The 14494-nt window shown below is 45.9% G+C and overlaps 1 protein-coding gene across 5 annotated transcripts in view; it reads left to right on the top strand.

Moving 5' to 3' along the window:
* Positions 1 to 14494, top strand: part of SPTBN1 (spectrin beta, non-erythrocytic 1) — a 115977-nt gene that overhangs the window by 78357 nt on the left and 23126 nt on the right. For 4 of the 5 annotated variants that reach the window (XM_054290575.1, XM_054290576.1, XM_054290574.1 and 1 more), the window contains exons 11-18: positions 969 to 1127; positions 1734 to 2036; positions 2833 to 2986; positions 3723 to 4596; positions 4735 to 4869; positions 5455 to 6211; positions 6428 to 6630; positions 11333 to 11423. In XM_054290575.1, the coding sequence (XP_054146550.1) occupies positions 969 to 1127; positions 1734 to 2036; positions 2833 to 2986; positions 3723 to 4596; positions 4735 to 4869; positions 5455 to 6211; positions 6428 to 6630; positions 11333 to 11423 (2676 nt within the window). The remainder of the gene's footprint in view (positions 1 to 968; positions 1128 to 1733; positions 2037 to 2832; positions 2987 to 3722; positions 4597 to 4734; positions 4870 to 5454; positions 6212 to 6427; positions 6631 to 11332; positions 11424 to 14494) is intronic. The other variant, XM_054290578.1, reaches the window with a different exon arrangement.

Here is a 14494-nt window from a genome sequence, read left to right as displayed (position 1 = left end):
CCCTTCACCTCCCAGTGCCCTGCCTGGGCATTGTGGATCCCTCTGGGGTCCTGCAGCCTGTTCTCTGCTGCTGCAGCTGCCAGGGCAGGGCTGGGCACAGCACTCAAGGATAACAAAGAGCTCCAGCCTGGCAGCTTTCTCCTTTGTGTTTGATCATGCTTGGCAGTCCCAGACCAGCTGTTGTGGGAGTCTGTGGCCTCATCCCAGGGAGCAGCAAACTGCTCAGCTCTCCTGGTTGCAAGAGGAATGCCCAAAATAGTCATGTTTCAGGCAGTTTCACATCTGTTTGGATTTAGATTGAGTTTATGTTTAATTGAGGGTTTTTTGTTGTCTGTAAGATTTGAGAGGTGATTAGCTGACTTCCAACATGCTTCTAAGACTGCTGATTTTTGTAATATTATCATCATGCATATGAATCACTTCTGGCTTGGGGAGAATAAAGGACTTATAAGCACCAGAAGTAGCCAAATTCTGCAGTTGTTTTCTTTTCCAAAGTGTGATAAAGAACAACAGTTGTATGTTGATTTTGGAGGTGAGAGACCATGAATCTCTAATTCCCATTTCCTAAAGGAGGAAGATAGAATCTGCATGTTTAGGAGTAGCACTCAGGAGATTTTATTTTTTTAAATAAACACTTTCTTACACATTCAAGCCAGGTGGTTTCCTTAGGCTTTGTTGGGAAGGGGGGTAAGAAAGGACAAGAGAAAATGAATCTGGGATAAACAACTTGCTTAGAAAATTACTGATTAATTGAGAACAGATTTTTAGTCATGTGTTTATATTAGCAAAGAAGGTGTAGGGCCAGCCAGTGCAAACTGGATTTATGGGCTTATAAATAATTGAACCAGTTTGGTGAAAGTTGCCTGTGGTGACTTCAGCCCTGATTTCATGCAAAGGAGATGGGATTTATCATAATCTTGTAAGAATGTGTTGTTTAGAAGCCATGTGTTTTTCCTCCACATCTTCAGGCCTGGGAAAGACTGGAAAAAGCTGAACATGAAAGAGAACTGGCACTGCGAAATGAGCTCATCAGACAAGAGAAACTGGAACAACTTGCACGGAGATTCGATCGCAAGGCAGCTATGAGAGAAACTTGGCTGAGTGAAAATCAACGTCTCGTTTCTCAGGTGCTGCTCTCAGAAATTGTCTGGGTGACTAAAATGGTTCCCATGAGTAATTACAGGATGCAGTTCTTGCAAGGAGAACATTTTCTTCTCTGTGCCTCATATTTTACTACATTAATGTATGTGTGTATTTATTTATTGTATTTAGTTACTCTATATGTGTATGTACTGTACATCCTCTCTTTTATACGTTTGGGATTCCCTTCCTTGAACTGACCAGCCTGTGGTCAGGAGAATTTGATGAGGAAATAATTACCCACAATCAATATTTTCTTTATCTGAATATTTTGGTGAGTTCAGTGAAATTAGCCCAGGAGTTAATTTTATTGTTTAATACTAGAGATGATAATATTAGATCAGCCCCAGACTAATCCTGATGGCCATGTGATTCTTCCCCCAAAGGCAGTGAATAATATCTCTGATTTTATCAGTGGTTCTTTATAATCAGAGGCATCTCTTATTTTATTTAAAGAAGACTCTTGGGAGCATTTTGAGGTCCTGGATTTGCTAACAAGCATGTTTTGCCAAGTCAGAACTGACAGCAGAGGCTGATCAGCGAGACTTTTGTCCTCAGCAGCCATTCCTGAAGAAATGCCTCTGTCTTTGCAGGACAATTTTGGCTTTGACCTCCCAGCAGTGGAGGCTGCCACGAAGAAGCACGAGGCCATCGAGACGGACATCGCGGCCTACGAGGAGCGCGTGCAGGCCGTGGTGGCCGTGGCGAAGGAGCTCGAGACCGAAAACTACCACGACATCAAACGCATCACTGCAAGGAAGGACAATGTCATCCGCCTGTGGGAGTATCTCCTGGAGCTGCTCCGGGCACGCAGACAGCGCCTCGAGATGAACCTCGGGCTGCAGAAGATTTTCCAGGAAATGCTGTACATTATGGACTGGATGGACGAGATGAAGGTGGGTGGAAGTCCTTTGAAAATGCCAACAAATATTGCTCAGAGGTGTACATGTCCCTTTCTCTCAAGATTCATTTTGCCCCTCTGATTTAGTAGACAGACCCACAAGATCCACATCACTGCACTTGTTCACGGCACTTCAAGAGCAGTGAACAAATTCCGTATGATTTCTGACCAATAAAGATAAAAAACATGTTAAGAAAAAAGAACAAGTTCACTCCTATAAAAAGCTACTTTCCAGCTTCATGTTTGTCTCATAGAGTCCAGAAGTTTTGGTCACAATGCTTGGGTAGAGATGACAGATTTGGTAAAAGGGAATTAAATAATCTCTCTCCATCATGATTTACATGGGGAGCAAGTCACCTCTTCACCTCTCTGCTTTAAAAAGCTTGAATTTCTTCCTGTCTGTTCTCCTGGGATCTGGGAAGGGAAAGGACCATGACTTGTCCATCAGCCAGCAGAACTTGGAAGCTGTTGGAGGAAAGAAACAGCTCAGCAGGAGCTCACAGCACCTTGGCTGAGTGCTGCTCCTTGACCCTGCTGAGCTAACTCAGCCTCTCAGCACCCTAGACTGAAAATTCATTAAAGAGCAGGCAAGTTCTTCATGATTGCCAGTGATTTCAAAACTGCTGGCTCAAATTTGTATCAGCCATGTCTCTGCATTTGAAATTTCTGTCCTTACGGGCTTGGAGTTCCTCTGACCTAATGTACCAACAGAGAACAGTGCCTGGAGTCCCAAAGAAGCAAACAGCTTATGGTCTTCAGCCTGTTGTACTTCTCTTCCTCATTTTGTTCAGGTGCTTTTACTGTCCCAAGACTACGGCAAACATTTGTTGGGAGTTGAGGACCTGCTGCAGAAACACGCTCTGGTGGAAGCTGACATTGCTATTCAGGCTGAGAGAGTGAGAGGGGTCAATGCCTCTGCTCAGAAGTTTGCCACTGATGGAGAAGGTAACCAGCACCCAACATACCCCTTTAATTACCTGTGAGGTTATCTGTGAGACTCATTAGTTCTGCAAGATAGGTTAGCTGAACTCCCCACCAGAATGAGAGAATCCAGCTCCATTGTTCCTTCTGTACTCAGCCTTTCAATGATTCATTTGTCCAGGAGCCTTCTCAGGAATTGAGTGCGGCATTGTGCCTTGCATGGGATGTCGCACTCCTCACCAGCAGCTGCTGTGACTTTGTAGAGGTCACCACAGTTCCCCATGCTGTGTTCCTAATGCAAACATTTTCACAGATTGTTGGACCCAGTCTGATGGGTCCTAAAAGGAAGCAATTCCCTAGAACCCAGTGCTGTTAACAGAGTAAATGGCGTCCATTTTGTGCAGTTGTGTATAAATCTAAATTCAGTGAATTTTGTCTCACTGGAAACAGTAATGAATATCTTTCCTTTTGTTGTTTTTTTTTTTTTTTTTTTTTGTCTTTTGGAAAGAATGGCATTTTCTGATCTGCGTTACTGTGTGGTGGAGCTTGAACACTTCCCACTCGCTTTCCTTAGACTAACCATGGATTCTTTCATGTAAACCTTGTAGCTGGCACATGTAGGAATTCAGAGCTCTGTGAATTCAGAAGAATTCACACAGGAATTCAGAGCTCTGTGAATTCAGAGGAATTCAGAGCTCCCCCCCAGCTGTGGGGATGGCAGTGAGCCAGCCCAGGTGGTAACCCACGTTCTCTGTCCCAGCAGGTTACAAGCCCTGTGACCCACAGGTGATCCGGGACCGCGTGGCTCACATGGAGTTCTGCTACCAGGAGCTCTGCCAGCTGGCGGCCGAGCGCCGCGCGCGCCTCGAGGAGTCCCGACGCCTCTGGAAATTCTTCTGGGAAATGGCTGAAGAGGAGGGCTGGATCAGGGAGAAGGAGCAGATCCTGTCATCTGATGACTACGGGAAGGACCTAACCAGTGTCGTCCGACTCTTGAGTAAACACAAGGCGTTTGAGGATGAGATGAGCGGCCGCAGCGGCCACTTTCAGCAAGCGATAAAAGAAGGTGAAGACATGATCGCGGAAGAGCATTTTGGGTCTGAGAAGATCAGAGAAAGAATTAAGGATATCCGGGAGCAGTGGGCTAACCTGGAGCAGTTATCTGCCATTAGGAAGAAGCGGCTGGAGGAAGCCTCACTCCTTCACCAGTTCCAGGCTGATGCTGACGATATCGATGCGTGGATGTTGGACATCCTCAAGATTGTCTCCAGCAACGATGTTGGCCATGATGAATATTCCACTCAGTCCTTGGTCAAGAAGCACAAAGATGTGGCTGAGGAGATTGCCAGCTACCGGCCCACCATCGACTCCCTTCACGAGCAGGCCAAGGCCCTGCCGCAGGAGCACGCGGAGTCTCCGGATGTGCAAGGCAGGTTGTCCGGAATCGAGGAGAGGTACAAAGAGGTTGCTGAGCTGACCCGGCTGCGTAAACAGGCCCTGCAGGATACCCTGGCTCTCTATAAGATGTTCAGCGAGGCAGATGCTTGTGAGCTTTGGATCGACGAAAAGGAGAAGTGGCTGAATAACATGCAGATCCCAGAGAAGCTGGAGGACCTGGAAGTGATCCAGCACAGGTGAGAACGCCTTTACCAGGAAGTTTGGACAATACTGGGTGGAAGTGTTTTACCCCAGCTACCTTTCTCAGCTTGCCTGTGGCTCAGATTCTCTAATGCCTGGGGGATCTTGTGTTTGTTCGTTTTCCCCCACTCCAGGTTTGAAAGCTTGGAGCCAGAAATGAACAACCAGGCATCCCGTGTGGCCGTGGTGAACCAGATTGCCAGGCAGCTGATGCACAGTGGCCACCCTGGGGAGAAGATCAAAGCACAGCAAGATAAACTCAACACAAGGTAAGTGAAAGCCTCGTGCTCAGGAACATCACACCAGCTGGAACAAGTATGGTGGGATCATTTGATTTTCTTAAGTAGGCTTTTTTAAGATATTCTGATGCTGTTACCTGAAGAATCTTTAAGGCTTCAAAAGGAAAGAGTTGTGCCTTTCAAATACTTGATTATCAGGTAGAGTTTTGCTCTTGACTTAAACAGGCCCTGAGTGTGTCAGCACCTTGATTTGAGTGCTGGAAATTGACTGTAATAATTACTATGATAAAAAGAAATCAATATAGTTTTGTGTAAACTCCCGCATTTTTTAGCTTCAGAATGAACCAAGGGAGTGTGAAAAGTTGGTGTAACTGCCAATTTTTCTCTTGAGGAAAAATTATACTCAGAGTGCTGGTACTTGTCACATTCTAATACACACCATATCTGGGTTAATGATTGCTTTGCTAGAAATACTGATGGTGTGGGAAGGACTGAGGAAACCCTGGGTAGCTGGGTTTACCAAGCTGCTGAGAGCAGCTGCTCACTCAGCAATGCTGCCACATCCTTTTCCCACAAATCTCAATTTCTTTGCTCTCCTCTCCTCACACATTTCAGGTGGAGCCAGTTCAGAGAACTGGTAGATAGGAAGAAGGATGCTCTGCTCTCTGCTCTGAGTATCCAGAACTACCATCTTGAATGTAATGAAACCAAATCCTGGATCAGGGAAAAGACCAAAGTGATTGAGTCCACACAAGACCTGGGTAACGACCTGGCCGGAGTGATGGCCTTGCAGAGGAAGCTGACGGGCATGGAACGGGACCTGGTGGCTATCGAAGCCAAGCTCAGTGACCTGCAGAAGGAGGCAGAGAAGCTGGAATCAGAGCACCCTGACCAGGCACAAGCCATCCTCTCACGGCTTGCAGAGATCAACGACGTGTGGGAAGAAATGAAGACCACCCTGAAGAACCGGGAAGAGTCCCTGGGAGAGGCCAGCAAGCTGCAGCAGTTCCTGAGAGATCTGGATGACTTCCAGTCCTGGCTCTCCAGAACACAGACTGCTATTGCCTCCGAAGACATGCCCAACACCCTGACAGAGGCTGAGAAGCTGCTCACTCAGCACGAGAATATCAAGAATGAAATCAACAACTACGAGGAAGATTATCAGAAGATGAGGGACATGGGTGAGATGGTGACACAAGGACAAACTGACGCTCAGTACATGTTCCTGCGCCAGCGCCTGCAGGCTTTGGACACCGGATGGAATGAGCTTCACAAAATGTGGGAGAACAGGCAAAATCTCCTTTCCCAGTCTCATGCCTACCAGCTGTTCCTCAGAGATACCAAGCAAGCAGAAGCTTTCCTTAATAACCAGGCAAGTGGTCCAGATATACCTGACTTCATTTCTGCAGGTTGGCACTGTGTGCTGCAAGCAATTAACAGACCAAGTCTATTGGCAGGAGAGCCACAAGCAGACAACTTGCCATTTTCTAACTTTATTTTACTTCAAACTGTTGTTGGGAGATGTCTGTGTTGGAGCAGCAGCATAGCCTGAGTGTAACAATTTTCTCTCTGATTTCTTTAATCCCAGGAATATGTTCTGGCACACACGGAGATGCCAACCACCTTGGAAGGAGCAGAAGCTGCTATTAAAAAGCAGGAGGATTTCATGACCACAATGGATGCCAATGAAGAAAAGATCAATGCAGTTGTGGAGACAGGCAGGAGGCTCGTTAGTGATGGGAACATTAACTCTGATAAAATCCAGGAGAAAGTGGACTCAATTGATGACAGGTAAGGGCAGAATGATGGTAGCTGTTCCTCCTTTAATTCTGTTCTCTGAGAGGTGCCCTTTTACCAGGATTCAAAGGCAAAGTAACAGCTTAGAAAATGTCTGTTCCAGACTGTTTTCTTTGTCTCGTGGAAAAATTGGAACTGTCATGTTTCAAGAATGCACCAGGCTAGTCTTAGTTAAACAATACCTTTCCCACTTTCTAGAGGCTTGGTAGGTAATGAGCTCCCTACCCAGAATTTGGTTGTTTGAATGTTGCCTTGTAATTCTTGGAGTTTGAGCAGACTTGATGCTCTGGTGGGAGCTGCAGCAGTTGGCTGTGTCTGGTTCCACAAGTCTCAGTTTCCTCTGCTGCCCCCGAGCTGGTGTAATTACAATAACTTATTCCTGTCCTTCTCTGGAGAAGGAATGTGGCTCTTCAAGGGTGTAATTGGCATTACATGCACCCCACCCACTCGACTTTGATCACCTCTTCCAGCTTGTCTGGCCCCTCTGAGATCAGATTAGGCAGCACTGGTACAAGTGTGTCTTTCATCCCAGAACAAGTCCTTTGCTTTCTCTCTCTGGCTGTGGCATGGATGCTACAGAACATTAAAAGTTTCTTTTTCTTTGAAACCCAAATGTTCTGTTTTGATGGATGTTGTTCCCTCTGCTTTTTGGTTTGGATAACAGTGGAGTCTTTCAAGGCACTGTGAGTGTCAGAACACAGCAGTGAGCTGTGAAATGTCACTGATGACCCTCCCATCAGACTTCATTCTCCCACAGCTGGTAAGTTCAGCTTCTCCTGGTGTCTTCATCTCCAAGGAGAAACTGAACTGAAGTAGTTCAGAAGATGTTGTACCTTTCCTGTTTGGGCAGAGATGTCCCACTGTGTGTGCACCCACTTTAGCCATGCATCCTGGCTTCAGGAAAGGCAGCTCCTGTTCCCAGAGCTCGCTGAGGGCCTCTGACAGCTGAACCCCCAGGGTACCCCATGTTGCCATTCTCTCTCTCTCACCAGCTAGCTCTAGATCCCAGAGAGGATCTGCAAAGGCCAGGAAGAGGAGATTATTGGAAACAATCAAGGGGACAACTAGGACAGTGATTTTCCTTATTTACTCTCTCTAAGTGCCCTCTAATCTAAGTTTTCCCATCCACTTAGGAAAGCAGGAGAGTTTGATCCCAGCCTTCTGGTCAGGTGTCCTCTTTCTGCAGCTTTTGGAATGAAAGGAAAGCATCCAAGGATATCATAGGAAATGGGCAGCTGGAGTGGGACACAGCTTCACCCATGTCCTGTGTGCTCTGCAGAGGCTCTGGTGGCTGTCACTCTGTGCCCCGTTGTCCCTGCTGTCCTGCCTGGGGGACGGGGACGTGTGCTGGAGCTCCTGCTGGAGCTGAGCATTTCCTCAGTCCCAGAGCTATTTCTGCCGAGCGCTGCAAAACCCATCCGGAGCTGCTGTCCAGGAAATCCGTGTGGCTGCTCCCCGGGCCTGGGGCTGATAAGCCTCCAGAACAAAGCCCTGGGGCTGCCTGCACTGGGAGGGGTAGCAAAGGAAGCCTCTTTGCTTGCACAAAACGTGGCTCTCCCAGCCGAGCTCCACCTGGATGTCTGACAAAGGACCAAAACAAACAAGCACAAATATGTGCAGTGGCTCCACACTTCCCATAGGGAGCTCTTTGTAGTTTCTGGTATTGTTCAGAGTGGGTTTTGCAGTGGTGCTTTTGAGCTGTTCCTAAGGAGACCCCACTGGCCCAGCCCTGGGATGGTTCCTACCTCAATAGGGATGGCACAAGGGGGAGGAAAGTGCAATAGGAAAGGAACACTTCAGCACAACCTTTTAGTGCAGTTCACAAGCAAGAATGAATGAGCATAAGGACGTGGAGTAAGGGTAAGGGAAGGAGAAGATGGGTTTGCATCAAGCTGTCACCAACTAGCTTTTCCAGCTGGGAAAGAAGCTGGTCTCCCTGTGCAGCCCTCCCTGCTTGGGTGACTTCTGCTGCTCTGAAGCATTTTCTCCTCCATTTTCTCTGGGAAGAGTGTTGGGGAGCTGCCCCTCTCCATGGGCCTGCTCATGGCCTCTGATTCTGCAAGGGAGATTTAGTCTAAGGACAGTGGCAGATCTGGCACAAGTTGTGATCTGAGCCTGTTTTACATCAACTTTTGTATTTGTGCAACTTTCTGCTCAGCAGAGAACAGAAGTAAGTTTTGTTCTTGTCCATTCAGAAGGGAGAGTGCCTTGTTTGCTGGAGCCATGAAAGAAGCTCAAACTGCCTTTCATATATCTCAGGATTCCTAGCAGTCAGCTGCATTCACACTGTGTGTAAGATTTATTATTTCTGCACAGGCTTGGAAACCCACAGGCTTACAGTTAAACCACAAGTGGTTTTGTCAGTTTTCAGCAGTGTCAGCATTCTCAGGGGCCTCTGGGAGTCAACCTGAGGACACTGGGCAAATTCTGGATTAATTTGTGTCAGACACCTCCTTGTGCTGAACAGATCTTACACTTATAGTGTAATTCCTATGTGTGATACAGAACTCAATAATTGGAGTCTGCAGAGCAAACTAATCTTCCACAAACTGTTCTAGCAAATTAGTAAGAAGCAATCATTGACAACCTTAAGTGTGAATTCTTTAAAAGAATTTAGGGATATCTGAACAAGGGGTTATTGATATTTAGGTACAGCTAGTCTGGAGCAGGAGAACAGACTAAATAACTTAGAATCCTTTATTCCCATTAAAAACTCAGTGATGAAAACACAGGAATTCCTGTCTGTTCCAGCAGTGTCCATCCTCAAAATGCTTCTACTTTGTTATGGTTCAGCCCTGTTCTTCAGGGAAAACTCATTGTCCAGTCTCACTCCAGGTCACCTTGAACAAAACAACCTTGTACAGTTACACAGCTCTAAGCACCAAAGCTCATATTTGTTATGCTATGGCATCATCTGTTTGATGTCCCTGCATGGTTTCCTGCCAAGTCCTTCTAGTCAGTATTTCCAACACTCCATGGGAAATATTTTTATTAGTTTTTTAAAATTTGGATTTTTTCAACATAAGAACTTCTGTACTTATCTTAAATCTGTTCAAGCGCCCTGAAAGTTCTCCTTTAAACTTCCTAACTCGTGTCCTCTCCAGAGTACATGAATCTGTAATGTAATCTAGCCTTAAATCTCTGAAATCAGCCTGATAAAATCACCCAAGCAGTTCTTTGCTTCATTTCAACAACCTGAGTAATGCAGAGTGTTTGCCCAGGCATATAAAAGCCAGCCAAGAAAGAGTGGAGTCAAACCCAGGGATGTTTGCCTCATTAGAGAGGTTTTTCCTAAGGCACAGTTTGTGTCTTTTCCTTTGTGTTCCTCTCAAAACTTCAGCCTCACCTGGGCTTGGACTCCAGGCTGTTGCTTTGATGGTGCCACGTGGCTTCCTTGCCATGCAATCCATAAATCATTTTCTTGACTGCATCTATGGAGGTGCTGCTTGCCTGGTTGACTGAAGGCAGCTGTTAAAGCCAAAGAGAAGCAAATTGTAGTCCTCTAAAGGGTTTTCTCCTATTCCTCTGCCTACAGACCTTTTGCTTTTATAGAAAATGTGTCTCCAAGTATTCCCTGTGTTTCTGCAGTCACTAAAGTGGTGTCAGAGAGATTGCTGTGGTAGCTCAGTGCAGACCAGGAAAAGTGGTGTCATAATCCAGTTGTCATCAACATGTGATTTATGGTCTTCTGGAGTATCATGGGTCCCTGGAGATCTCCACTAACATGGATTTATTTAGCTTTTGCCAGCATATGCTGAGCTCATCTTATAAACTGCCACCCTATAAAATAATTTCCAACTCTCAATCCATATTTATCTTATTACAAATGGCAGCAATATTTCACTTTAAACCCCTGTACAGTGCAATAGGAATAAGCCTAGCACAATGAGCAGTAAATAAAAATTGTCTCCTTTACTCTGTTTCTTCCTTGTTAATTGCCTCATAAATAATGAAAGGATGGAAGGACAGGGATAACTACTCCAAATTAAGCATTTTTAAAAACATGCCCAGAGGCACCTTGGGAATCAGCCCCATTTTATTTGAAGGACCCACCACAACCTTTGGGACTGCCAGCCTGACTCATCCTTCAAGGAGCAAACGGGGGTGAATTAAATTAGGGCTTCTGGATTAACCTTTCCTTCTCTTTGGCTGCTCTTAAACACTCTGAAAAATATGTTCCAAGTGCTTCCATAAAGCTTCTGTGTGCAGAACCACCCAGGGGTGCTGCACATGGATAAACACAGCCTTGGGAAGGTTCTGTGGCCCAGCTCAGCTTTGTGCAGGACAGGGAGGTGCTGAGGGTGTTTTACCAGGAGCATTCCAGCAGGTGCACCCTGCAAGGGCCACACAACATCATCTTACTGTGCAATTTGCAGCTTTCTTGTGTGTTTTGGCAAACAGCCTGAACTCTCCTGTGGGCTTGAAATGAGTGGGCCACATTCTGTCCATAGCATGTTGTGAAACCCTGCTGGCTTCAGAATGTTCTGTGTGTGTTTAACAGGTCACAAAAACAAGGAGATGTGGAACTTCAGTGAGCCCATTAAATAACACACTCCAAAATGTCCTTTGAAAGGCAGCAGAGGACACACACCACGAACTTCCCACCTGTAGTCCAAAGAGGCTCCAGAAACCACCAGTGACAGTTTCCATGAAATGCCTATTTAATTTCCTTTCTCTGTTGTTTTGTCCTGACCAGACATAGGAAGAACCGTGAAGCAGCCAGTGAACTTCTGATGAGACTGAAAGATAACAGGGATCTCCAAAAGTTTCTTCAGGATTGCCAAGAGGTAAATCATGGCCTTTCACTTTTATTGCTGAAAGCTGCATCCTGCAGAGGAGCATTCTTACTCCATATTTTATGAGGGCTGGAATGCTCAGTCATCCAGCAGTATTTAGGAACATTAAAAAACCCTGACCATGCCACTGCAAAAAAGAATGTTTGTTTTTTCTTTTCTCATGAACCAGATTTTCTTTTGTCGTCTAAGCTAAAGACATAGAAAACTGTCAAAAGCAGTGAAGATTTTCTGCTGTGACAGAAATTATAACCCTGTGGAATATAGTGGGATTAGCAGTGTACCTACTAAAAGTTTTGTCTGCAGCTGTACAGATGGATGTGGCCTGAGGTAGGGGATTTCAAGTGATTTCTAGCAAACATCAGTCAGAAGAATAGGAGGTTAAGAATAAAAAAGGAGAAAGATTAAGCTGTGTCATTTATGTGTGATTTACCTGATAGTTTACATGTGTTTAAAATTGTTAAGTATTATAACATTTGAAAAAAGAAATTCTTTCCAGATTTTCTAATCACTTACATGGACTGTTGACACTGAAGACAGCATTTTAAAGTTTAGAATACTCTTGTTCCTAGCACAAGGAATTAATCAAGTAATTTTCAGGTTATTTCATGGAGTACTGGCATATAATAAAGAGCTTTGCCTGTGAGGTTTTGATCAGAAACTGGGAAGTGATATTTGCTGCTTGGTTGCCTGGATTCAATCTGTTTCCCAGCATTGCATAAGCTGTCCATGAGCTTGCCTTCAATTGCTTCTTCCTTGGTAGTTAAAACATGACAGATTAGCAAAAAATCTGCTGTTATTAGCAGCAGCTTCTTCCTTCCTCTGTGCCAGCTCTGGTTCAAAGATCCCCTGGCTCTCAGGGCTCTCCTGGCCTCAGTGGCAGTGTGGGTGTGTTCCCTAGGATCTGGTTTTTCCCCCTATATCACTGGAAGAAAAAGGAAAGCATAAAAGCTCCAGTGTTGGCTGCCTGAATGCCTTTCCTCTGCCTTGTTTCTCTGTAGCCACTAAAACATGGATGTCTCAACTGCACAGTTCAAAGACAAACTTACAATTACCCAAATGTCAGGGATTTCTCCAATTCTCTTTAACATGAATCAACTTTGGTGATAATTGAAGAGCTGTTTCTTGAGAAAACTTAAAATTTACATCAGTGTGGGGTTTGCTGACACCTCTGTTGGGCTGGAGGGTTTGTGGTGAAGCAGCACTGTCCTGTGGGGTGGAAGGGAGCCAAGGCAACACCTCCCCCTTGGCTTTTTCCTCAGCACTGCCTGTGGAGCTGGGAATTGTTAGGGAGCAGCTTTGAGCCAGTCCCTGTTTCACCCAGCAATGATCCCTTGGCCTTCCTGCCTGCTGCAGCCTTAGGGACAGCTTCCCAATCTGTGTGTAACCTGAGGAAAGGCAGGGTGTTTTCTGCAGCCCCTCCCTTCCCAGGGCAGCCACATTGTCACTGTCACCCCTCATGAGGGGTGGCCTCCTGCCCCACACCCCTTCCTGCAGAGCTGGGGAGGAGTGTGGCACTGCAGAGCAGTGGGGCAATGCTCCTCACAGCAGCCCAGCAGTGGTAAACTCCCCTCTGTGTCACAGCTGAGGGAAAACAGCAGATTTTGTTGTGGTGAGGAGTCAGAAACACTGTCACAGGTTAGTCCTGGGGAGCTGCTTTTCCAGCTGTTTCTTGCACTCATCAATATGAATGTGTAAAATAAATTTGCCAAGTGAATGAAACAGTGACAGCAGAAAATCCTGAGTGGAGGAGATGTGATAAATGTTACCATTTAGTTTTCTTTGGTTTCCTGCTCTTTCTCAGCTCACCTTGAGGGAAGAGTTTACAGCTGACCTTCCCTCTGAGTGCTGGGAAGCCCCAGAAGTGTCTGTGCTCATTTCTCCAGGGCCATGGTGAAAGCTCTTGGCAGACTCTGCACTCTGAAGTTTCTGTCCCAGAGTGTGCTGGCAGGATTTGCCATGTGAGCCTCCCTGCAGGAAGGGCTGGCAGCTTGGCTCCTGGCACAGTCTGGAAGTGCAGCAGCACTCAGAGCCTTTCCCCCTGCCTTGCTGCTGCCCCAGGCTCACAAGGATTTGTCTCCATTTCCCTTCCTTCCTGCAGGCTTGGCACTGCAGAGTGGCAGCCAGGAGCAGGAACAGGGTCAGGTGGACAGGTGCAAAGGATGGAGGAAGCCTCATCCTCTCCTGGTCTTAACAACTTCTGGAGAAATAAATACTCCAAGTGTGATTTTGAGGCAATTTAGGGAACTGTATTATTTTTTTAAAATCTACTTTCACACTCAAGGTACTGATTTTTAGTGCCTGTAGTGGTTGCAAAACCCAGATTTTAGCAGTGAGCCCTTAAATACTTGATCTGCATTTCTGTGCTCTGAGGGGTTTATCCCAGCAGGCCCTGGCTGTGAACCACATGCTGTCCCTGCCTTGCCTTCCCCCAGCTGGTCACAGGAATGAGGTGCCTCTCCTTGGGAAGCACTTCTAAATCCCCAGAAGCCTTAATGCTGTTGCTGAGTAAAAGCAAACAGTGAAAGCCAAGCAGTGCAATTTGCAGAGCAGAGCAGCTGTCTCCTCCCCATAAGGGCAAAAGTAAAACCACTAATTCTGGGTTATATCCTAATCTCCATGTAGACTTTGACTGTTCAGCAGCACAGTAGCCTGTTCCAATGCAACCTTGTACCTACAGAGCTCTTCACTGACATGAGCAATTTTCTGTTTAGACTTGATGGGAAGATCCAATGAGGAGTTCCTTTGATTGCTCTGATAAGCTTTCCCTTTTCTGGGGAGATTTAAGGAACAATTGAAATTTTAAGGGGCAGTTGAAAAGAGGCTCATGAGTGATAAATGGAATTTGTTGCCCTGTGTCCTGAGCACGTATCAAAAGCCTCTGTTCCTCTCCTTTTTGGGCTGCTTGCTCACCCAAGTGCTGTTCTGGAAACAAAACTGAGATTTGTTTTGACATTTTCCGCTCTAAATATGCAGAAAATGGACCTTTTCAAATTCTGTAAACATTCCTGTGAATGTGGTTTTATCCACACCTCAGGGATAGATGAGGCAGTCAGACTCACCCT

The sequence above is a fragment of the Melozone crissalis genome, unplaced genomic scaffold (genome assembly GCF_028551555.1).
Source record: "Melozone crissalis strain CALT ecotype California unplaced genomic scaffold, PUWL_Pcris_2 ptg000081l_1, whole genome shotgun sequence".
Classification (NCBI taxonomy): Eukaryota; Metazoa; Chordata; class Aves; order Passeriformes; family Passerellidae; genus Melozone; species Melozone crissalis.
Note: the sequence above shows the minus strand (reverse complement) of the source record. Positions and strands in the feature narration are given on the sequence as shown.